At 49.5% G+C, this 24,995-nt stretch overlaps 1 protein-coding gene across 1 annotated transcript in view; it reads right to left on the reverse strand.

Moving 5' to 3' along the window:
• The window catches only part of SLC5A10 (solute carrier family 5 (sodium/sugar cotransporter), member 10), a 162,911-nt gene that overhangs the window by 4,500 nt on the left and 133,416 nt on the right, over positions 1 to 24,995 (reverse strand). Inside the window, exons 12-13 of the mRNA XM_015409209.1 lie at positions 7,377 to 7,545; positions 11 to 226 (exon numbers count right to left, since the gene is read on the reverse strand). Coding sequence (XP_015264695.1) covers positions 11 to 226; positions 7,377 to 7,545 — 385 coding nt within the window. The remainder of the gene's footprint in view (positions 1 to 10; positions 227 to 7,376; positions 7,546 to 24,995) is intronic.

The raw sequence follows: 24,995 nt of genomic DNA on the forward strand, positions 1-24,995 counted from the left end.
CCCTACTCACCTGGGACTTGGCAGGAGGCCTGCTCAGCAAGCTGATTGCGACCACAATGGCGGCAGTCAGCAGACAGAGGATGGCGGCAAAGTGAAGGTAGTGGACGTCTTTCACAAGGGACGGGCGATCATCCAGGGTCCCACAGCGGGGTTTGGGGTGCGTGAAGTCCAGAGACATCCGGATCAGGCCCACTGCCAGTCCCATCATCAGGCCCCAGAAGGCTCCCTGGAATGAGATTTTGGGGCAGACAAAAGGAAATGCTTCTTTATAACACCAATTCACTGCCAGAGGACGTAGTGATGGCCACAGGCACAGACGGCTTTTAAAGGAGATGAGACCAATTCAGGGAGGAGACATCGAAACGGGCTACTAGGGTGCGTTCAGACGCGCCGTTTGATCTGGTGTCGTCACGCTTCAGCAACGGATTTTATCTGCATGATCACACAGTCAACATCTGCCTCCCGTCCCCAGCTGTTGGTTTCCGGCTCAAAACTGCTTTAACCCGAGAGTGTTTTGTTACCAGGTCCCAAAGTGGTGTTTTCTCAGCTCTCCTGTTTAAAGCCGCGTTTCCCCCCGTGTGATCCGGTGTCGAGCCACTTTCGGTTTAAACCCCCTCCCAGCTCGAAAGCTGCCCGAGGTGTCCGCTTTTCGCCCACTATTTTTTTTAATGCGTTGCTGGTGTGCGCATAGGCGGAGCTCCGCCACCGCATTTAGAAAACCAACATTTCAACAGTCACTTGTTTTAGCGTTTAGATGAGTTCGGGATCTCATGGAGGCTATTTTTGGGTCAAACGTTTAAAGGGAAGTCTTTTGTTGGAGGGGTTGGATTGATTCGCCCTGGTGGTTCTGCACATGCGCCATGGTAGTTTTGCCCCCATTCTATGGAGCCTGCGCAAACTGAGGAAAAAAATTAAAAACCCGCCGACCTGCACTCCCGCACGTCAGTAGTGTAGACGCCGGGGAGCGACGTGACTGCGCGGTGAGGCGGGATAAAGGGAGGTAAGTCTGATCGCGATTATTCAGATCAAATACAATCCAGGTAGAACTGGAGCAGTTTAACCTGCTCTCAGCACACTGTCTGACCGCACCCCTCAAGGGAACCTCCACATTCAGAGGCAGTCGACCTCTAAATCCCAGAGCCAGGAGGCAACTTCACAGGAAGGCCTTGGCCTCTCTGCCCTGTCGTTGAACTTCCAGAGCAACTGGGTGGCCAGTGTGAGACAGGATGCTGGATTAGATGGACCCCTGGCCAAGCATTTCTGGCAGAACTCGAACGCTGAGCAGCAGCAGACCCGGAAGAAGGCAGCGAGCTTCTTCATGTCTTCGTCGAACTCGGAGGACTCGAGGAAGAACTCGAAGTGAGAAATGTAGGAGTCCCAGGCCTCAGCAGTGGCGTCGAATGCGCCGAAGTGTCCTGGAGTGGCAGCCATGGTCCTGGTTGCGGTGCGATCTGTGTGGTACTGGAGCTTGGTGTGCGGTGCGGTGCAGATGGGCTCAACAGGATCCCACCCTCGTTGCCAGTATTAAATACTGGGTTCAAGATGCATCGCAGTGAACAGCCCTACTTTATTAAGTGGTTTCAGGAACAAGACTAAAACACCAGGGCAACAGCGCTGTTTAAATAGCATGCAAAAACCACACCCAGACACACCCCACTCCCAACCATAAGCTATTTACATAACATTAGTTCCTCATTGGTCGCTTCCAGAGTCCTGGTGGGCTATTGTTCAAGAGCTCCAAGCTCAGCCAGTCTCTGGTAGATAGTCCTGGAACATTTCAGACCTAATACATAACGCAGATGCTCCACAACTCAAGTCCACATAGCGAGAAGTCAAACGCCGATTTGTGAAACGTTTCTGCTGGAATAAACTTGGTTTGCCTTAAAGGCCGCACTAGATTAAAGGTAAAGGTTCCCTTGTTCAAAAGTCAGCCGAATCCGACTCTGGGGTTGCGGTGCTCATCTCCGTTTCAAAGCCGAAAAGCCAGCGCTGTCCGAAGACGTTTCCGTGGTCATGTGGCCGGCATGACTACACACCAAGGCGCACGGAACGCTGTTACCTTCCCACTGAAGTGGTACCTATTTATCTACTTGCAATTTCCTGCTTTCGAACTGCTAGGTTGGCAGGAGCTGGAACTAGAGACAGGAGCTCACTCCGTCATGCAGCAACCCGGGTCTCAAACTGCTGAACTACCGACCTTCCACAGCCTGCAGTTCAGCGTCTTAACCACTTGAGCCACCGCAGCTAGATTACTTGCCTACAAATAGACTAAGATGGCTACCCTTTCGAAGTTCTCTCCCTAATGAGAGTCAGAGTACCTTGTCCGACTTGAAACTTCACGTGTAAATATATCGGCTGTGGGTGTGCACTCCAATACGTCTGATGAAGTGAGCCCCAGAATAAATTTTGTTAATCCTTAACGGCGCCACTGGACTGCGTATTAATCAGGCTATGATCACACAACAGCGGCAGACGACTTCGTTAACTGCTGTTCTGACCCTTTGGATATATAAAAAGGGACTGCAATGTCTGTGTTGGGAAATTCCTGGAGATTTTGGGAGTGGAGCCTGGGGAGGGCGGGGTCTGGGAAGTGGAGTTTCCTCAGCAGGGCAGAATGCCGTAGAGCCCATCCTCCAAAGCATCCATTTTCTCCAGGGGAATTAATCTTAGTCGTCTGGAGATGAATTGTAATAGCTGGGGATCTCCAGGTGCCACCTGGAGATTGGCAACCCTAAGCAAGTAGGGGGTCTGCTTTTACCACCAAAAGAAGCCAAAGGGTATGGGGAACTTTTAATTTTTTTATTTTTTTCCAACTTTTTTTAAAATTAAATTTTAAAAAACCAGTTAAAAATAAGAAAGTAGATTTTGACAGGGGTCATTTCCTGCAGGAGCGCACAGGAGCGGAGCTCCGGCAGTAAAGAGCCCAGGGGGCGGGCACATGCAACAAGCCCAACCCCCTGCTCCCAGCAGCCCTCAGTCAGAGCAAGAAGCAGCCAGGTAAGTTGCAGAGCCCCCCCCCGCCCCCCCGGTCCAAAACAGTCCAGTGGCACCTTTAAGACCACGTTTTATTCAGGTACAAGCTCTCCCTCCTCTGTGAGGACAGATCTGCATGTTTCCCCCCACACACACCAATAGCTAGCAATCCAAAACAGTCCAGTGGAGCCTGAGCGGTGGGTGTTGCCTTCTGATGCACTTCCGGTGATGTCAGGGGGTGTGGCATATGCAAATAAGTGATGCTAATGAGTTATGCTAATGAGCTCCTGCCCCTCTTTTTCTACGAAATGACCCCTGGATCCTGATGTTTATGTAGAGCAAACAGGGAGGTGTCATTTTTATGTGCTGCTGACGTTTCTAAGAGGGGCATCCATTTTTCTTGGAGACTGTCAGGAACGGGTTGGTTTTCAGATCGAAGGATACGAGTGGAAACTCTGTCTTGTAGAAAGAAGTCCCACAATTTTAGATACCGATCACTCATTTGCAGCGTCTTCTTAGATTTCCAGTGAAATGCAATAACATTCCTAGCAGCCGCAAGACATAATTCTATGAGCTCTTTCATAAGCCCATTAGGGGCAGAATGACTCCAATGGTTCAGGAGGAGCAAGGAGGGTTGCAGGGGTACGGGGGAAATAAGCCCTCCTAAACTGGCTCCAGGATCTGTCCCTTTCAGCTCAGCACTGGTACCCAGAAGTGAGTTGAGCTGGGAGAAAAACATTTGTGGAAACAGACTGCAGGGAGGTGAAGGGAGGGGATCCTCAACATCCCTCACCCTGGCAGGACCTTCGATGCCCAAATCATACCCCTTCCTCCCACTCGGGATGCCACCCTCCAGGTGGGACCTGGGGAATCCCCCAGAATTACAGCTCATCTCTGGACTACAGAGATCAGTTCCCCGGGAGAAGGTGGGTGCTTTGGAGGGTGGACTCCATGGCATTGTACCCCCGCTGAGGCCCCCGCCCGCCCCAGGCTCTGGCCCCAAACCTCCAGGAGTTCCCCAACCTGGATCTGAATGACAACCTGTTATGTACACGGACCGCCACCAGGGGTCCGCGGTCAAAGCAGGGGCTTGGTCCCCAAACACAAAGGGGATCTAGGATCCTAGTCCACCGGGAGTCCACCAATAGCACCCTTGGCGGGAGGTTCAAACCCTCCAATGGGGACAGAGGTGTGCAGGGTGGAGGGTATATAGTTGGCCTTGCAGGGCCGTTTTGTGTGTCTTGTTTGGAAGGACAACAAACGCATCTGAACGCATGTCGTGGTCTGAGTTCTCCATGCGTCGGACCCAGTACTTTTCACAACCTGACCCCACCCCAACCCCGGCTGGTGGCCCGGGGTGACCTGCCAATCTTACTTCCCACAATGGTGTGACTGCACACCGTTAAAGGTAAAGGTCTCCCTTGCTCGAAAGCCAGTCGAGTCCGACTCTAGGGTTGCGGTGCTCATCTCTGTTTCCAAGCCCAAGAGCCAGCGCTGTCCGAAGACGTTTCTGTGGTCATGTGGCCGGCATGACTAAACACCAAGGTGCTCGGAACGCTGTTACCTTCCCACCTAAGTGGTCCCTATTTATCTACTTGCAATTTCTTGCTTTTGAACTGCTAGGTTGGCAGGAGCTGGAACTAGAGATGGGAGCTCACCGTTAAACACATAATTAAAACAGAACCTCCACGTTCAGGGGCAGCGTGCACCACGATAGCCATTGCGGGGGAATGGCAGCAACGGGGGGAAAGTTTTGGCCGCTGTGCCCCTGTTCGCAGGCCAGTGAAGGCGTCCAGCCAGCCCAGGTGAGAAGCCACATTACTGGACCAGATGGACAAATACGGCGGCCAGCCGTGAGATACGGCCCTTTGTGGCTGTGCACAGGCAACCCCACACTGTTCTTCGAGTTTAGACGGCAGGGCTGGCATGTGCGAGAGGATTGCAGACCCCATACGATGCCTCTCAACGTCCCTTTCCTAGCCAGCTGTACAACATAGCCTGTGGTTGCCAGCCTCCAGGTGGGGCCTGCAGGACTCCAGCTATTACAACTGGTTTCCAGACAACCAGGAGTCATTTTGTAGAAAAAGAGGTGCAGGAGCTCATTAGCATAACTTATTTGCATATGCCACATCCCCTGACATCACCAGAAGTGTGTCAGAAGGCAACACCCATCGCTCAGGCTCCACTAGACTGTTTTGGATTGCTAGCTACTGGGGGGGGGGGAACGTGCAGATATGTCCTCGCAGAGGAGGGGGAGAGCTTATACCTGAATAAAACTTGGTGTTAAAGGTGCCACTGGACTGTTTTGGATTGCTAGCTATGGGGGGGGGGGGGAATAAGGGGGGGAATACACAGCGGTGGGTGTTGCCTTCTGACACACTTCCAGTGATGTCAGGGGGTGTGGCATATGCAAATAAGTTATGCTAATGAGTTATTCTAATGCGCTCCAGCACCTCTTTTTCTATGAAATTATTCCTGTGTATATCCTAATGCGGTGATTGAGCTGCGGTGGCTCAAGTGGTTAAGACGCTGAACTGCAGGCTGTGGAAGGTCGGTAGTTCAGCAGTTTGAGACCCGGGTGCTGCATGACGGAGTGAGCTCCCGTCTCTCGTTCCAGCTCCTGCCAACCTAGCAGTTCGAAAGCAAGAAATTGCAAGTAGATAAATAGGGACCACTTTGGTGGGAAGGTAACAGCGTTCCGTGCGCCTTGGTGTTTAGTCATGCCGGCCACATGACCACGGAAATGTCTTCGGACAGCGCTGGCTCTTCGGCTTTGAAACGGAGATGAGCACCGCAACCCTAGAGTCGGGCTCGACTGGCTTTCGAGCAAGGGAAACCTTTACCTTGACCTATATCCTAATGACGTTGATTTTCTTTCAAGCTATTATCTTTTATATTGTACTATGTTTGAATGTGGCCATTGAGCCATGCCGCTGAAATGATCAAAAGGGTTATTTCTAATTCAAATGCTCCTTTCTATTGGCCCGTTCCTCAGCCAACGTGCCACTACAATATCAGGAGCGGGATGCACTCTTGTTGGGTGGCTGTAGCCTGTAACTCTTAGTTGTTCTGTGGACTGAGAATCAGCATTCTGACATCGGGACAGCATGGGACATTTCTCCACTGCAAGAAGAAATTTCAGGGGGGGGGGGGGGGGGGGCAGAATGCTGCATCTCAGCCTTGAGAACAGATGAGAGGTGGTCTTCTCACCCACCCACCCCATAGTGCCATAGTGCAGCCAGGTAGCATCACAGGGCACAGCCAGGCAGCATCTCAGGGTGCAGCCAGGTGGCATCATAAAGCACAGGCAGCCCACTTAGCTGCAGTCATAAGAACATAAGAGAAGCCAGTGTTGGGTCAGGCCAATGGCCCATCCAGTCCAACACTCTGTCACACAGGGGCCAAAAATACCAGGTGCCATCAGGAGATCCAGCAGTGGGGCCAGGACACTAGAAGCCCTCCCACTGTTGACCCCCCCCCAAGCACCAAGAAGACAGAGCATCCCTTGCCCCAGAGACCCTATCTATACCTTGTGGCTAATAGCCACTGATGGACCTCTGCTCCATATGCTTATCTAATTCCCTTTTGAAGCCGTCCATGCTTGTAGCCGCCACCACTTCCTGTGGCAGTGAATTCCATGTGTTAATCACTCTTTGGGTGAAGAAGTACTTCCTTTTATCCGTTCTAACCCGACCGCTCTGCAGTTTCATGGAGTGCCCACGAGTTCTTGTATTGTGAGAAAGGGAGAAAAGTACCTCTTTCTTTACCTGCTCTTTCCCATGCATAATCTTATAAACCTCGATCATGTCACCCCTCAGTCGTCTTTTCTCCAAGCTAAAGAGCCCTAAGCGCTTTAACCTTTCCTCATAGGGAAAGTGTTCCAACCCTTTTATCATTCGAGTTGCCCTTTTCTGCACTTTTTCCAAAGCTATAATATCCTTTTTAAGGTGTGGTGCCCAGAACTGCACACAGTATTCCAAATGAGGTCTCACCATTGATTTATATAGGGGCATTATTATATTGGCTGATCTGTTTTCAATACCCTTCCTAATAATCCCCAGCATAGCATTGGCCTTCTTTATTGCAGTCACACACTGTCTCGACATTTTCAGTGAGTTATTCACTACAACTCCAAGATCTCTCTCTTGCTCAGTCTCTGCCAGTTCAGACCCCATCAACGTGTATTTATATTTAGGATTTTTGGCTCCAATGTGCATCACCTTGCACTTGGCCACATTGAACCTCATTATGGGTTCAAGATCCATTATGGCCCATGTAACTGAGTTGTGCACTCCTGGTGTAAACTGCACGGATCAGCTTCCGCTCTCCAGCCCAAGTCTGGGGTGACCTAGGAAAGCCAGAATGCTGCTCTTTGCTAGCTGTATACCCAACACGGGATTTACCTGCTCATTGGCTCGCTTCCAGAAAACAGCCAGCAGAAACACAGCCGTGACGGGCGGCGCCAGGTAGCTGGTAACAGACTGGATGTAAATGTAAAGTTGACCGCTGCTGGAGCTCTGCAGGATCGGAATCCACACCACGCTCACAACCACCAAGACAACTGTGACTGTCCTGCAAGAGTGAGCGGAAGACACAGAAGGGTTTTACGAAGAAAAAATCAGACAGTTTGCAAATGATACAGACAACCAGGGCTATTTTGGGGCAGGAATGCACAGGAACGGAGTTCCGGCTGCCTCCCGAGTTGGCCACACCCAGCAGGAACTCATTAGCATAATAGGCCACACCCAACAGCAGAAACTCATTAGGATTGGCTACGTTAGGGGTGTGTGGCCTAACATGCAAAGGAGTTCCTGCTACAAAAAAGGCCCTGGGTTTTGTCAACAAACGAGGTAAACAGAATAAGAAGCAAAAGGTGGGTGTGGCTGGATGAGCACACTTCTGGCAACATGGGGGTGTGGCCAAATATGCTAATGAGCTGTGTTGTCATGAGTGTGGCCTATTATGCTAATGAGTTCCTGCTAGGCTTTTTCTACAAAAAGAGCCCTGCAGACAACAGTGTGGTTACAATCAGTGTTCCCTCTAAGCTGAGTTAGTATGGGCTAGCTCATGGTTTTGTTAGCCTCCGGCTCACACATTTTTGTCTTAGCTCAGGAAGGATGTCCCCAGAGCAAACTAATTTATGCAGGAGCCAAATCTCCTGCTCACAACTTTAATGCCGGCAGCTCACAAAGTAGAATTTTTGCTCACAAGACTCCACAGCTTACTGCAGTGGTGGAGAACCTATGGCATGGGTGCCAGAGGTGGCACTCAGAGCCCTCTCTGTGGGCACGTGTGCCATCGCCCCAGCCAGGCCCAGACCATCATAAAAGTGTCGAATTCTCTGCCAAATAATTTTAAGTAAATGAAAGCATTTGGGATTGCTTTCCTTACTTTGTTTGGATCATCTTAAGTTAATGTATGGGTTGTTTTTTCTAAAGTAAAACCTCAGTATTCAGGTTAAATTGCCGTGTTGGCACTTTGCGATAAATAAGAGGGTTTTGGGTCGCAGTTTGGGCACTCGGTCTCCAAAAGGTTCGCCATCACTGGCTTAGAGGGAGCATTGGCTCGTTTGCTCGAGTTAGGCAACTCTGTCACAGATAGCAAGGTTCTCAGTGCAGTTAACTGAAGCTGGCCAGACGTGACCAGTAGGTGCTCAAACACGATCTTGCCTCAGTTGGTCACTCCTTGGTAACCTTTGTGCCAGTTTGGACCTCTAAAGCTGCAACTGGGAAACTCACTCCTGTTGGAACCTACCTAACCCATTAATACAGCCCCCTTGTCTAAGATCTTTAAAAGAGATCATTGTAGGACTGTATATCTTGAGAAATTAACTACTCTGGAGCTGAGAAGGGCCTTTACTACCCTAAGGTTCCACGTCATACCCTCAATGGTTTGTATTGGCCGCTTTCAGGGTGTCCCTGCCGCCTCTAGAATATGCCTATGTGGTATGGGTGAAGTGGATGATGTTGAGCATTACATTCTGAGATGTTCATGGCACAAATCACTTAGGCAAAGGTTTATTTATCCTATTGTACCTCTGTATAATGGAATTTCAGAGCAGGATTTGACCGTTTTCTTGCTCTCTGATATTGATGCACATGTTACTAGCAGAATGGCTTTGTTTGCACTGGTGGCGAAAAAGATAAGACTGGGTCTAGGACTTACTGCAAGTTATTGATGTATAATGTCTGTTGTGCTTTGATTTATTTTGTGTTGTTATGGCCAATGGCTAAGACAATAAACTAAACTTGTACTTGTATATTAATATAATTCTGGCAAGCCCAAATAAGTTGCCAGAAGAGGATGGCCAATAGAGAAGGCTTATTCTTCCCTGGCACCTTGTCTGTGGCATATCCATTCGCCTGGCACCAGCCTTTGATGTTTATCGTGTGCCAGGCATGAAACCTGTTATCTAGCTTGGCTTCTAATTACACGATTGGTTAATCAGCACTCCAGAATTTCAATCTGCTGAAGGTTTTATGCTTTGTTTTTTAGTACTATAATCACTACACATATACATACAAACACGACCCAAAAAAAAGAAAACTTCTAAGTCAGATTGAGAGCTGTGGTTGAGAGATGAAATGGAAATATTTCGAACAAATCCGTTTGTCAGGAAGTTCTACACAAACTTCCCCGAAGGTAACGAGAACCACACAAGAGGAAGTGATGTCAATTTGCCTTGCTGCAGGGCCCTTCCTGTCTGGATCCCCCCCCCTCCAAATCGGACTCTGCCTTAGAGTCAAAATATTCATATAATCAGCATATCATGGTAGAAAGACAGGGATTTAGTTATTTTCCCTGTATGGCTCCAATGATTGAAACTGGGCCTCTTAGGCTGCTTTTAAACCCAACAGGGAAAAAGACAGGCAAAGGAAAAAGACAGGTAACCGTTATTTTTCTTTTCCTCCCCCAGGACTCAAAAGCAACCCAGGGGCATACTTTCAATATGAAAACAGCACAGGAGAGAAAGAGCTTTAAAAATATATTAAAAACCTCCCCTGAGGTGCCGTCCCAATTAATCTCGTTGACTGCTCTGTGTCATAAGATCAATTAAAAGATTCCCAAGCATAACATGTCATTTGGTCCTAAGTTGGTTCACAAGGATGTGGAGAGGGAACCAAGATGGTAGCAAAGTTGCACACTTAGCAGGGTCTCAAATGTAGCTACGCGCCTACCACTCTACTGTGCTACCACTCCCACATTGCACGTAACATGCAAAAAGGGCAGATGTATTGTGAGAAGAGTCTCGGTTTGCACACGCCACCCTTTGCGCAGTTTTAAAGTGCCCAATCTTGCCAACCTAGCAGTTCAAAACCTAGAAATTGCAAGTAGATAAATAGGGACCGCTTCGGTGGGAAGGGAACAGTGTACCGTGCACCTTGGCATTTAGTCATGCCGGCCAAATGACCACGGAGAAGTCTTCGGACAGCGCTGGCTCTTCAGCTTGGAAACGGAGATGAGCACCGCCCCCTACAGTCGGATTCGACTGGCTTTCGAGCAAGGGAAACCTTTACCTAAACTGCCCAAACGTTTTTGAAATTCTGAAACATGCAAAGCAGAGAGAGATATCAGGCCACTGTGAAAAGTGTCTGGGGAAAACATGCACGTGGCAGCCCCTGTTGTGGCAAAAAAAAAGTTGTATGCCTCAGATAGCAAGCCGTAGATTTTTGCCTCATGCAACCGTTGGGAAGCAAGCCCATCTACTGTGCATCTGGAATCTGCCCTCAGTCACTGCCGAAGGGAGAGCAGAGAGGGATTGTCAAAGTTTACAAAACCTCTAAACAAATTGTACTGGATTCCAGGCACCATGGTGTAAGACTCTTAATCCGTGCCTTGAATGCCGTTTGGAACAGATCCAAGGTCACAGCGGATTAAGGTGCTTTTCCAACCGGTGTCAATTTGCTGGGAAAGGAATTAAAATGTAAAAACACGTTTCCGTGGGCCGAACTCGCTCGACTCAGAGTGATGCAACCGGACTTTGCAGCTGACGGGAGACGAGATACGGTTCACCCACAGCGGACCTCCATCCTCTCCCAACCATGGGGTGCTGAGAATTTCTGGGAAGGCACCACGAGAGGAGAAGGCAGACACCCTCGCTGCCTCTAACCCCTCCACTCCAAAACAAATCTTTAACAACGCAAGATCAGCAACAGGGCGGAGGAAAAGAGTTATGAGCAGAAACAGGTTGGGGCGTGCCCTTTTGATAACCATTTATTTACACCCCGGGCCAAGCCCTATCTGTTTAATTAAGCACAGAATTCCCTGGTTCCCTCTGCACTTTAAAGGAGGACAGTTTTCGCAAACCCAGCTTTTTCCGCCTGCTTAGCTTACAGAAGAAAATCCTGCTCGTTCTGAAGGAAGCTTCGTATATCATACAAAAAAGACGGATCGCTGCTTCCCTGGGAACTGACAACAGGCTCTCTCTTTGAGAATGTAAACAGAAATGAAGGACGCTCTTTTCCCATATGTTCTTGCCCCAGAATTAAGATTTTGGGGAGAGGTCCTGCTGACTGGCCCAGTTTGGTGTCGTGGTTAAGAGTGGCAGACTCTAATCTTGAGAACCAGGTTTGATTCCCCACTCCTTCACATGAAGCCAGGTGGGTGTCCTTGGGTCAGTCACATTTCTCTCAAAGGCCTCTCATCCCCAACTACTTCACAGGGTGTCTGTTGTGGGAAGGGGAAGGGAAAGGAGATTGTAGGCTGCTCTGAGGCTCCTTTGGGTTGTGAAGGGCAGGGTATAAAAACGAACTCTTCTTCTTCTTCTTCTGTCAAAGAAGCTGAGCTGCACTTGTTCCTGGCTCAATTGGATCCAGCCACAATGATCTGTGCCTTAATTAGATTTAGGATGGACTACTGCAATGCCCTTTACTTGGGGCTACCCTTGAAGAGTGTTCAAAAGCTGCAGCTAGACTGCTGGTTGTGGCCGGCTACTGGGAACATATGTCCCCGATACTACAGCAATTATTTATTTTGTTTATCGTTTATGTATTAGTTACATTTATATCCCACCCTTCCTAAGCGGGCTCAGGGTGGGTGATATCAGGGTGCATGAACAATCAAAACTTAATTGATATAGATTCTTAAAAACCAGCTAAAACCATTAAACAGTTCAAATCCCCCCCCATAAGCCGGACTGACGGTAGCTGGAGTCACACCAAGCTCACAGAGTACCAGGACTCCGCATGGGGGAGATGATCAAGACAGCTTCTCTGCAGGGAGGCCAACTGGTTTGGTGTCCACCACCTCAACAGAAAGCCCGGCGGAGCATTTTACAGGCCCTGATCTCAAGTGGGAGCACGTTCCACCAGGGTGGGTCCAGGACAGAAAAGGATCTAGCTGTTAAGTCGCTCGCTTAACAAAGTAGTCGGAGAGTGATTCAGCAAAGATTCGGCTTTATTCATCAACTCGAACACAACTCCAACACGGATCAACCTCTGATAGCCAGAACAGCTTTTACATTGCAGCTGTCCTGCTTTTAAACTCTCCCGGCTAATGTAGCCACGCCTACTGTACAATTACCAACCAATGAGGTTGTATGCATAAGGACCAATCACGGACGCTCCCGCTCAGGGAGCTTGCTGAGAAGTGATTGGTTAGGTTCTTCCTGGGCTAGCAATGTGATTGGATGTATTTGGATCCTAGCCCAGGACGAAGCTTAACATAGCATTTCAATTATGTTGTTCACATACAGTGATGCATTCAATGGCAGCTATCGAATACATTACACTAGCCCTGGTTGAGGCTACGTTTGGTGTAGTGGTCAGGGGTCATTTCCAGCCGGAGCGCACAGGAGTGGAGCTCCGGCAGTAAAGAGCCCAGGGGGCGGGCACATGCAACAAGCCCCACCCCCTGCTCCCAGCAGCCCTCAGTCAGAGCAAGAAGCAGCCAGGTAAGCAGCAGAGACCCCCCCCCCGGCCCCTGGTCCAAAACAGTCCAGTGGCACCTTTAAGACCAGGTTTTATTCAGGAACAAGCTCTCCCTCCTCTGCGGGGACAGATCTGCACGTCCCCCCCCCCCAATAGCTAGCAATCCAAAATAGTCCAGTGGAGCCTGAGTGGTGGGTGTTGCCTTCTGACACACCTCCGGTGATGTCAGGGGGTGTGGCTTATGCAAATAAGTTATGCTAATGAGTTATGCTAATGAGCTCCTGCACCTCTTTTTCTACGAAATGACCCCTGGTAGTGGTTAAGTGCGCAGACTCTAATCTGGGAGAACCGGGCTTGATTCCCCACTCCTCCACTTGCACCTGGCTGGACGACCGTGGGCAAGCCGTAATTGTGATAAGAGCTGTCCTTGAAAAAGAGCAGTTTCTGTCAGAGCTCTCTCAGCCCCACCTACCTCACAGGGTGCCTGTTGTGGGGAGGGGAAGGGAAAGCCGCTCTGAGACACCTTTGGGTGGTGAAGGGCGGGATAGAAATCCAATCTCCTTCTCCTCCTCCAGTTTGGTGTAGTGGTTAAGTGCGTGGACTCTTATCTGGGAGAACCGGGTTTGATTCCCAACTCCTCCATTTGCACCTGGCTGGATGACCTTGGGCAAGCCGTAGCTCTGACAAGAGCTGTTCTTGAAAAAGAGCCATTTCTGTCAAGAGCTCTCTCAGCCCCACCGACCTCACAGGGTGTCTCTTGTGGGGAGGGGAAGGGAAAGGAGTCTGTAAGCCACTCTGAGACTCCTTCGGGTAGTGAAGGGGGGGTATAAATCCAATCTCTTCTTCTTCTTCTTCTTCTTCTTCCTCCTCCTCCTTTGGGCCAGCAATAACCAGTAGATGTCCATCAGCAGGGTGCCGCACTAGCTACTCACCCACTCTCCAGCCCAATTCAGTGTGTTGGTGTCGATCTTTAACGACTTACATGGCTTGGGGCTGAGGTATCTGAAGGATCGTCTTCTCCCATAAGTTCCTGCCCGGGAATTAAAATCACTGGGAGAGACCCTCTAGACTATCCCATTGACCAAAGAAACTCATCCGGTGGTTACATGATACAGGGCCTTTTTTGGTGGTAGCCCCCCACTAGTGGAACAACCTCCTCAGGGAGCTGCAACTGGCCCCCTTACTTTCGAGCTATAGGACACAGCTGAAGACAGTTTTATTTAGGACTGCTTTTGATTAAAGCAGCCCTAAATTGACGATTTTAAATTTGGGGTTTATGTGTTTTAATGAATTTTTTTATATATTGGAAGCTGCCTTGAGCTCCGTAAAAAAAGAAAGGAGGCTAATAAGTGTTTTAAATCAAATAAATGGATCAGTAAATAAATCCCTGAAATTAGGTCTCAGCGGTAAATCCTAGCCCAAAAGAACAACAGTGGGGGAGTTTCAAAACACTGAATTTAGGAGCAGCATACCCCTTTTAAAAGTTATTTCCTCAGGGGAGCTGGGGGGTACAATTTGGCAGCATGGTCAGCTTGAACAAGGGAAATAACCGCTGTGATCAGCACGTATTGGACAGTGACCGTGCTTTACCAACTCTCTTTCTTCTGTTCCCCAATCCACAGGGCAGCATTGCCACCATTTCTTAAACACTGGTGAGGGGTGTGTGTGTGTGTTTGGTAAGGCTAAAAATATTTGTTGTTGTTCAGTCGCACAGTCGAGTCCGACTCTTTGCGACCCCATGGACAAGCTCTCGCCAGGCCCTCCTGTTTTCCGCCGTCCTCTGAAGTTTGCTCATGTTCGTTGCATCTATGATGACACTGTCTAACCATCTCATCCTTTGCCGTCCCCGTCTTCTTTGACCTTCAGTCTTTCCCAGCATCAGGGTCTTCTTCTCCAGTGAGGGCTCCCTTCTCATTGGGTGGCCAAAGTATTTGAGCTTCAGTTTCATTATCTGGCCTTCCAGGGAACAGTCAGGGTTGATTTCTTTTAGGATTGACTGATCTGATCTTCTTGCAGTCCAAGGGACTCTCAAGAGTCTTCTCCAGCACCATAGTTCAAAAGAATCTATTCTTTGGCGCTCGGCCTTCCTTACAGTCCAACTCTCGCAGCCATACATGACTACTGGGAATACCATTGCTAAATATGCAGATGATTAATTGTGCCACTCCATCTGCCTAACCCATGATAGGAGTGGAAAGGGGGAGCGGGCTGATCCAAAATTTGACATGCTGGAATGCACATCTGTGTTGCAAATTGTGGAGCTCGCAAAGGGGGAGGGGTGATGAAACTGGTGTGCCTGCTCTTGGAGTCTTACACCTGTCTTCAGCTTTAGATGCTATATTATAATCGAGGAAGGGAACAGACGACGCTGGCCTGGGAGCTTCCTGACGCTTTGGAAGCAATGCCTGCGGAGGGGGGGGGGGGCTTTCAGCTAGAATGTTTGGTACAACATGGGGCAGGGGTCTGCTGCGCCCACCAACAACCTCCCCGTCACCCACCAGGTCTTTTTTTTGGAAGTAGGTGTGGGGGGGCAGTGGGGTTATTGGCCATCAGAGATTTGGTTAGCTGTGCAGATTCTTCAAAAACGTTGCTTTGGTAGCACAACAACTGCGGTGGCTCAAGTGGTTAAGACGCTGAACTGCAGGCTGTGGAAGATCAGTAGTTCAGCAGTTCGAGACCCAGGGGTGCCACATGACGGAGTGAGCTCCCGTCTCTAGTTCCAGCTCCTGCCAACCTAGCAGATCGAAAGCAAGAAATTGCAAGGAAATAAATAGGTACCACTTTGGTGGGAAGGTAACAGCGTTCCGTGCACCTCGGCATCTAGTCATGCTGGCCACATGACCATGGAAACATCTTTGGACAGCGCTGGCTCTTCGGCTTGGAAATGGAGATGAGCACCGCAACCCTAGAGTTGGACTCGACTGGCTTTCGAGCAAGGGAACCTTTACCTTTACCACAACAACACAAGGATCATGGGGGCAGAGTTGCCAACCTCCAGGTGGTGTCGAAAGAAAAGAGATCACGGGACGGACTGTAGCTCGTTAGGAAAACAACCGTGATCTAGTAACGAAGCCGTGGTTTAGACAATTAGAGAAAAATATTTTTATGCGTCCTGTGTACGTTTCCTTTACAAAACATTAAAGCCGTTTATTTTGAAGTAAAGGTAAAGGTGCGGTGCTCATCTCCGTTTCCAAGCCGAAGAGCCAGCGCTGTCTGAAGACGTTTCTGTGGTCATGTGGCCGGCATGACTAGATGCCGAGGCGCTCGGAATGCTGTTACCTTCCTACCGAAGTGGTCCCAATTTATCTACTTGCAATGTCTTGCTTTCGAACTGCTAGGTTGGCAGGAGCTGGAACCAGAGACGGGAGCTCACTCCGTCATGCGGCACCCAGGTCTCGAACTGCTGAACTACCGACCTTCCAGCCTGCAGTTCAGCATTTTAAGCACTGAGCCACCGCAGCTCCCTTCTTTTGAAGTACACGGTCTCAAATATCTTAATGACGGTGCAGTGCTCATTAAACGGTTACACTTAGAAGTTTCATCAGATGAGACCTTTCACGTTTCATATTTTCACTGCCACTTAATGCTCCTCTCTGTTAATCTAGCTCACACCATTTTGCTACGATTCTAATGACCTGTTATGCACAGGACACATAAAAATATTTTTTCTCTCTAATTGTCTAAACCGCGACTTCGTTATTATATCACAACTGTTTTCCTAACGAGTTACAACCTCCAGGTGGTGGCTGGAGATCTCCTGGGTGTCAAGTTCAGGCCAGTAGAGGCCAGTTACTTTTGATTTCTTGCCGCTTGTGTTCCTGGTTCTTATCACTGTACCTTCGCTTGCCATTTCATATTCCTAGGGGGGGAGTGTATGTTGTTGGAGTGCATGGGAGTAGAGGCTTTGTAACTTTCTTGGCTTGCCCCAAGATGGTTTCCCATGAGACTGCCATTGGAGATCTGTATGCCAGGCTAGACTAGGAGGAAGAAGAAGAAGAAGAAGAAGAAGAAGAAGAAGAAGAAGAAGAAGAAGAAGAAGAAGAAGAAGAAGAAGAAGAAGAAGAGGAGGAGGAGGAGGAGGAGGAGGAGGAGGAGCTTGGATTTATATCCCGTGGCTTTTCACTACCCAAAGATGTCTCAGAGCGGCTGACAAACTCCTTTCCCTTCCCCTTCCCACAACAGACACCCTGTGAAGTAGTCGGGGCTGAGAGGGCTCTGGCAGAAACTGCTCTTCTTTCAAGAACAGCTCTTATCAGAACTACGGCTTGCCCAAGGTCATCCAGCAGGTGCAAGTGGAGAAGTGGGGAATCAAACCCGGCTCTCCCAGATTAGAGTCCGTGCACTTAACCACTACACCAATCTGTCCATGTTGCCATAGAAACACCAGGGTCTAGGGGTGACGTGTGTAGGTGTGGAATTTATGGGTCTTACCTGTATCTTGTGTTTCCCCGCACTTTTCTCCAGTCCTAACAAAGCTTTTGCAACCCACGGCATCATATCTGTGGTGTATTCAATCTGACCCATGTATGTATGTGAACGCAGTCATTGAATCACCGTGTCAAGCTTCATCCTGAGCTAGGATCCTAATCCCTCAAATGTAATTGGTAGCCCAGGAAGAGCCGACCAATCACCAACAGCCAGTTCCAAGAGCGGGAACTATTGTGATTGGACCTTATCTCTGCAACCTCATAGGTTGATATTGTGTAGTAGGGCGTGGCTACATTAGCCGGGAGAGTTTAAAAGTGGAACAGCTTCTATGCAAAAGCTGTTCTGGCTATTCATGTTGATCTGTTTGGAACTGAGTTCCCAGTTGCTGAATAAAGCTGATCTTTTGCTGAAATGACTCTCTCTGACTCTTTGTTAAGTAACCGACTTAACACTATCTCTAATAAAGCATTACACTGCCAACAGTGTGTGTGGAGAGTATATTGACTGGGGGACCTGACACCGATCTCCAGGGGACAGAGATCAGTTCGCCCGGAGAAACAGCCATGTTGGAAGAAGGACTCTGTGGTATTCTACCCCACTGGAGGCCCTCCCCTTCCTAAACCCCGCCCTCCTCAGGCTCCACCCCCAAAATCTCCAGGTATTTCCCAACCCACAGGTGGCAATCCAGGGTATGACCAAAGGTAAGGTGCAGCGACCTTTTTGTGACTGGCTCCATCTCCTATAGAGGAAGAAGAAGTCTTTCCACCCCGCCCTTCACTCGGAGTCTCAGAGCGGCTGACAGACTCCTTTCCCTTCCCCTCCCCACAACAGACACCCTGTGAGGTCGGTGGGGCCGAGAGAGCTCTGACAGAAACGGCTCTTTTTCAAGGACAGCTCTAACAGAGCTATGGCTTGCCCGAGGTCATCCAGCAGCTGCACGTGGAGGAGTGGGGAATCAAACCTGGTTCCCCCAGATGAGAGTCCGCGCGCTTAACCAGTACACCAAACTGGCTCTCCATTTTGAGGAAGCTAGTTGGTGACTGCCAGAATTCCACCGGTGCTCAAAAAGGTCGGGGACCGCCCTGCCATAGAGTTTGCCCTCTGGGGAACTGATCTCCGTCGTGTGGAGATCATTTGTCATTCTGGGAGACCTCCAGGCCAAGACTGGAGGTTGGCAGCCTTCGGCACCTTTCTTATTTGGGCAGGTATTTGGGAGCCCATACCGAGAGACCAAAAAGACAATTTAGCAACGCTTTGGCTGGGGGAAACCCCCTGCGTTCCAGAGGAATCGCTCCGGACACGTTCCGATTTGCTCTGATCAGGTTTGTAGATCGTCGGTCGCGGATACAGTCGGAAAGGGGAGGAAGTAAAGACGGGATAGGAACTGACACGGGGGAAATGAGGAAACGGCACTCAGTTCGACCCCTAACTGTTTACAATATTTTCCTCTCTCCTCCAGAATATTAGATCACCCAACAAAGTTCAGTGCGCAGCTGCGATTGAGAGCAGATGGGATTGCTTCTTCATCCTGTACATCGGAACTGACTGGCAAAGGATGTCATGTTTTCTGGCTAAAACCTAGAGTGAAGCCTGATAAAGGGCCAGTATTAAAAACCTAGTGTATAATTATTATATACAAAAATACGTGTATTTATTAGAAAAACAGTTAAAAACATATAAGGACCCAATGAAAGCCTCATTACAAGGTACAAGCAGGGGTCATTTCGTAGAAAAAGAGGTGCAGGAGCGCATTAGCATAACTCATTAGCATAACATATTTGCATATGTCACACCCCCTGACATCACCAGAAGTGTGTCAGAAGGCAACACCCACCGCTCAGGCTCCACTGGACTGTTTTGGATTGCTAGCTATTGGGGGGGGGGGAGAACGTGCAGATCTGTCCTCGCAGAGGAGGGAGAGCTGGTACCAGAATAAAACTTGGTCTTAAAGGTGCCACTGGACTGTTTTGGATTGCTAGCTATGGGGGGGGGAATGCACAGATCTGTCCTCACAGAGGAGGGAGAGCTTGTACCTGAATAAAACTTGGTCTTAAAGGTGCCACTGGACTGTTTTGGACCGGAGGGGGGCGGGCGGGGGGGCTCTGCAGCTTACCTGGCTGCTTCTTGCTCTGACTGAGGGCTGCTGGGAGCAGGGGGTGACCTGAATACAAGGCTTTCATTGGGCCCTTATACGGTTTTACCTGTTTTTCTAATAAATACACTTATTTTTGTATATTATAGTTAGAAAACCATAGAATCATAGAGTTGGGAGGGGCCATCTAGTCCAACCCCCTGCCCAATGCAGGACCAGCCTAGAGCATCCCTGACAAATATCCGTCCAGCCTCTTTTTGAAAGCCGCCAGTGAGGGGGAGCTCACCACCTCCCCAGGGAGCTGATTCCACCTTTAAACCACTCTCACCATGCCAACTGGACTCTAATCTGGGAGAACCAGGTTTGATTCCCCACTCCTCCACTTGCACCTGCTGGATGACCTTGGGCAAGCCGTAGTTCTGTCAGAGCTGTTCTCTCAAGGGTCCTCCTCCTCCTCCTCCTCCTCCTCCTTCAAAGGACAGCCTTTCAAATATTTAGAGAGAGCGATCACGTCCCCCCCCCCTTCAATCTCCTAGTTACATACTAAGTTTTTAATAGTGGCCTTTTATCAAGGCTTCTTTCTTAGCCCTGTGGTTCTTGATTCCAGGTATTGTTCAATTTTGTTTTCTCCTCCCTATGCCTGAAACCCTAGAGTGCTCTACAGACAATTTTATTCATTCATCACATTGGAGGAGGAGGAGGAGAGAATAATGTCTCAGCGTTGTGCCTCATATACCAAAACATCTGGGCCCAGCTGTAGCAGAAACTGCCCAGCTCTGCTATTGTTCTGCCTCCGGACACACCCTCTTCCCTGATCCGGTTTACAAGCATTCTTCCTCCTATCGGTTCGTCTGTCCCGGATCAGACCCTTCGGATTAGTCACCCATTCATCCGTGCCTCCGATCGTGTCCTCGCCTGCTGTGCTTAATCACACCGGGCCTGCTGTGCTTAATCACACCGGCGTTATGCAACCCATATCGAAAGGGGAACCAAAAAGAAAACATCAGTCAGGGAAAAGGCTCAGGTGATGAAACTGGGGGAAAGTACCTTCATAAAGAAAAACAGGGGTTAGCTTCCGTTTGCTTTTCTTCCATCGTGTTACAGCAGTTTGCTGCTACATACAAATGTCACCCACACCACCCCGTTATTCGTATGGATCTGCCCCCCACATGAAGAAGAGAAGAGATTGTATTTATACCTCTCCCTTCACTTGGAGTCTCAGAGTGGCTTACAATCTCCTTTTCTTCCCCCTCAACAGACACCCTGTGAGGTAGGGGGGCTAAGAGAGCTCTTTTGAGAACTGCTCGTGAGAGAACAGCTCTGAGAGAACTTGTGATTGACCCAAGGTCACGCCAACAGCTGCATGTGGAGGAGTGGAAAATCAAACCCGGTTCTCCCAGATTAGAGTCCGCGCTCCTAACCACTACACCAAACTGGCTCTCTGGGCCAGGCTGACAAGCAGCGACGACGGTCCCCTATTTCTGCTAGAGATATTTCCCCAGCAGAGTGAGCCTCTGAGCATGTTTAAAGTTTCTTTCACCTTAAGTGAACAAAGGAACTCTTTTTTTTAAAAAAAAAGACAAAGTTTGTGAGGACAAAGTCTGTGAATATGTGGAGAGTGTGTTTCCTCTCTGAAGGGAATAAACTACGCTTAATATATTCTTTGTAAATAAGATACTATCCTGGTTGCACTTGTTGGCAGAATAAATACAAAAGTACTTGTTGGCAGAATAAATACAAAAATACTGTGCCCTTTAAGATGCAGACAGTTCCATAGGGCAAGCTTTTTGAACCTATGGGCACCTTTGAAATTCTGACATCAGGTGGCGGTGGACACAATCCCCAAAATGGCCGCCAAAGGAGACAGGGCCAACCACAAAATGGCTGCCACAAGAGGTGGAGACACATCGACAGAGGAAGACCAAATGCAGGAGGGAAGAGAGGTATGAAACAAATACAATGGGAAAGAGGAGTAAGGGTATAAATAAAGCCAACATTATGGTAGCAGCTGCTGCCCAAATGGCATGATTTCAATGCATAGCCAGTCAAATCTCCAATGGCCAATCAGGAGCCCTGCCCGGTAAAGAGCACCCATCTGGGCCCCACCCATCTTCTAAGAGCATTTGGCAAGCATAGGAAAGGGCACCACGTTGGGGACTCCGGTTGCAGCGCTTCTGGTTTTCTTTTTGTGAACAGAGCTGTAAACTCTCTGCCAATGGTCCGCCAGGCTTTTGGTCGAGGACAGCGACGGTTCCGTTTTGGCCGGCAGCCCTCTCTGTTCTCTGCTGTTTACATCTTCTTTGCCCCCTTTCCGGCCCTGTCCACGAAGTAGCTGACAGTGGGGGTTGGAAGGGGGATCGGTTATTCGCCATCTAGGCTTGCCAAATCCCCACGGGGGGCCGGGAAACCCCCGCCCCAGAGGCCCGTTCCCCGCCGCCGGTGGATCGGGCCCCGGGGGGAACCCCACCCCAACGTTTTCCCTCGGATGGTTGTGGCCCCGCCCCCAGCGTGCCCGGCGGCGTCACGTCACTTCCGGGTGACGTGCATGCAGCGCGCACGCTCCAGCCGCCCTCCAGCCGCCAGCGGGGAGTTCCCCGCTCCGGCAATATTTTGACTTGGCAACCCTATTGCCATCTGATTGTCTTTACTGTTGTACTGTTTTAACTGATTTTATCTTGTTTTATCTGTGGTTGTCAGGGGTCATTTCCTGCAGGAGCACACAGGAGCGGAGCTCCGGCAGTATAGAGCCCAGGGGGCGGGCACATGCAACAAGCCCCACCCCCTGCTCCCAGCAGCCCTCCGTCAGAGCAAGAAGCAGCCAGGTAAGTTGCAGAGCCCCCCCCCCCCCGGGTCCAAAAAAGTCAAGTGGCACCTTTAAGGCCAAGTTTTATTCAGGTACAAGCTCTCCCTCCTCTGCGAGGATAGATCTGCACGTCCCCCCCCCCCAAAAAAAGCTAGCAATCCAAAACAGTCCAGTGGAGCCTGAGCGGTGGGTGTTGCCTTCTGACACACTTCCGGTGATGTCAGGGGGCGTGGCACATGCAAATAAGTTATGCTAATAAGTTATGCTAATGAGCTCCTGCACCTCTTTTTCTACGAAATGACCCCTGGTGGTTGTACATCCCCCCAGAGCCCTGCAGTAGCAGGGGTGAGGCGAGTCATAAATACAACAACAACAACAAAATAGCTGTCATGATCCTAGGTCTATAGCAGTGTGGCCTACAGGCTCTAGGGAGGCCTAGTGGCTCCAGGGAAGCCTGTACTAGAGTAGCTATCAGGACCAATGCTCCCTCTAAGCTGTGGAGTCTTGTGAGCAAACATTCTGCTTTGTGAGTGACCACCACTAAAAGTTGTGAGCGAACAATTTGGCTGTTGCATAAATTAGTTTGCTGTGGAGCCATCCTTCCTGAGCTAAGACAAAAATCTGTGAGCTGGAGGCTGAAAAACTGTGAGCTAGCTCACACTAACTCAGCTTAGAGGGAACGCTGATCAGGACCTCAACCCTTTGGACCCTGTGATTGGCTAACAGGGGATTTGGAGGGAAAAACTTACACCAATAGAGGAGTAGAGGGTGGAGCCTGGGAAGAAGTGATAAAAGGCCTTGCCCAAAGTGGGAGGTGGTTCACTCCCAGGAAGCAGAGCTGGTGAGAAGCTGCTGCAGAAGGAGGGATCCCTCATCCAAAAGGGGTGAGTCAGCTTGAGGCCAAAGACCTAGAGAAGGCCAGGGACGGTAGAGTCAGACGTGTGAAGGTTTCGTGTTTTGCCGGTTTACCTGCCCAGGTGGCAGCCACTGCGAGGTCAGCCTTTTACCACCTACGGCTGGCCCGGCAGTTGGTCCCCTATCTCAGCCGTGAGGACCTGGCCACTGTGATCCATGTGACGGTCACCTCGAGGCTAGACTACTGTAACGCTCTCTACTTGGGGCTGCCTTCGGTGCAAATCCGGAAGCTGCAGCTAGTGCAGAATGCTGCAGCTAGGTTGTTGATGGGTCTCTCGAGGAGGGACCACATCCGGCCGATGCTGCAAGCGCTGCACTGGCTGCCTATAGCATACCGGATCCGCTTCAAAGTGCTGGTTCTTGCCTTTAAAGCCCTGAATGGCCAGGGTCCAGCCTACCTGAGGGACCACCTCTTCCCGTATGTTCCCCCAAGAGCACTGCGATCGGGGAGCCTGGACCTTCTTAAGGTTCCAGGTCCCCGGGACATCAAGCTCACCCAAACCAAGGCCAGGGCTTTCTCGGTGGCGGCTCCTACCTGGTGGAATGAGCTCCCGGCGGAGATCCGGGCCCTGCGGGACCTTGTACAGTTCCGCAGGGCCTGCAAGACGGAGCTCTTCCGCCAGGCTTACGAGTAGGAGCCGCTGCCGCCGCCACTTACCACCATGTGGCTTCTTTCACCATCTACCTGGCCTTGGGTGGGAGCAGACGTTGCCCAGACTGAGGACCATTACTCTGGCACTCCTGTGCTTTATACCATCGGCCGCCAGTGAGGGATATTGACTATATCGACCATCTGATTTCCTAAATAATGTTTTTTAAATTAACTTTGAATGAATTGTAGAGCACCGTTTTAGTTGTATTTATTGGGGTTTTAATGTAACTTATGTTTTATTCTCGGCAATTGCCGCTTGTACGCCGCCCTGGGCCGTACTGGGTAGGGCGGGATATAAATCCCAAAAATAAATAAATAAATAAATAAATAAAATTTACTGTGCTCATATTTCCTCCATGTTCTTGAATTACAGCTGTTGTTAAATCTCTTTAATAAAAATAGTTTGTTACTCTGCCTGGGTCCACACGCCTCATTCAGTCACGTACAAGGTCGGAAAAGGAGTGTAAAAAGGGGTAGGGTGGGTGCTTTGGACCAGTGTTCCTTCTAAGCTGAGTTAGTGTGAGCTAGCTCACAATTTTTTAGCCTCTGGCTCACATATTTTTGTCTTAGCTCAGGAAGGAGGGCTCCAGAGCAAACTAATTGATGCAGCAGCCAAATCACCTGCTCACAACTTGAATGCCAGTATCTCACAAAGTAGAATTTTTGCTCACAAGACTCCACAGCTTAGAGGGAGCATTGCTCTGGACTGGACCCTCCCGAAGAGACCCATACCAGAGTGGTGGCAGCCGTTAGAGAGCTTTTCTAGCCACTGCCGGTGGCTAGAACAAACATGGGTTGTTGTGATTATGCTTGCGCCCGAACGCAAACAACATCTGGATGTCACTGTAGCCCTGTTCACATGTTACGATGAAGACCTGTATACAAACACACCTTTTTATAGGAAAGAGCCAGCCTGTGTTCACTTTATGAATGAAAACCAGAGACCGGTACCTGAATAAATGTTAGGTTTCTATCACATATCGAGTTGTACACACATTGAATATAATATAAGAATTACTCAACGCATATACAAAGAATGAGTGTATACCGAACATCAGATTGTACATCAGTTCACCATAACTTGCAAATAGGGCTTGTGAATCTGAGTTTGATCAAAGCGAGAAATTTCACATCAAGATCCGCTCATGGAGAGAGAAGCACACAGGGGTGCATCGACAGCACGTGCAAAAACCAGAGTCGCACTGCAGCATGCCCCGATTTCTGAACGCAGCCGCAAAGCAACACCAGCTCTCTCTTCCCCTG

Source organism: Gekko japonicus, unplaced genomic scaffold (assembly GCF_001447785.1).
Source record: "Gekko japonicus isolate JY-2015 unplaced genomic scaffold, Gekko_japonicus_V1.1 scaffold103, whole genome shotgun sequence".
Taxonomy (NCBI): domain Eukaryota; kingdom Metazoa; phylum Chordata; class Lepidosauria; order Squamata; family Gekkonidae; genus Gekko; species Gekko japonicus.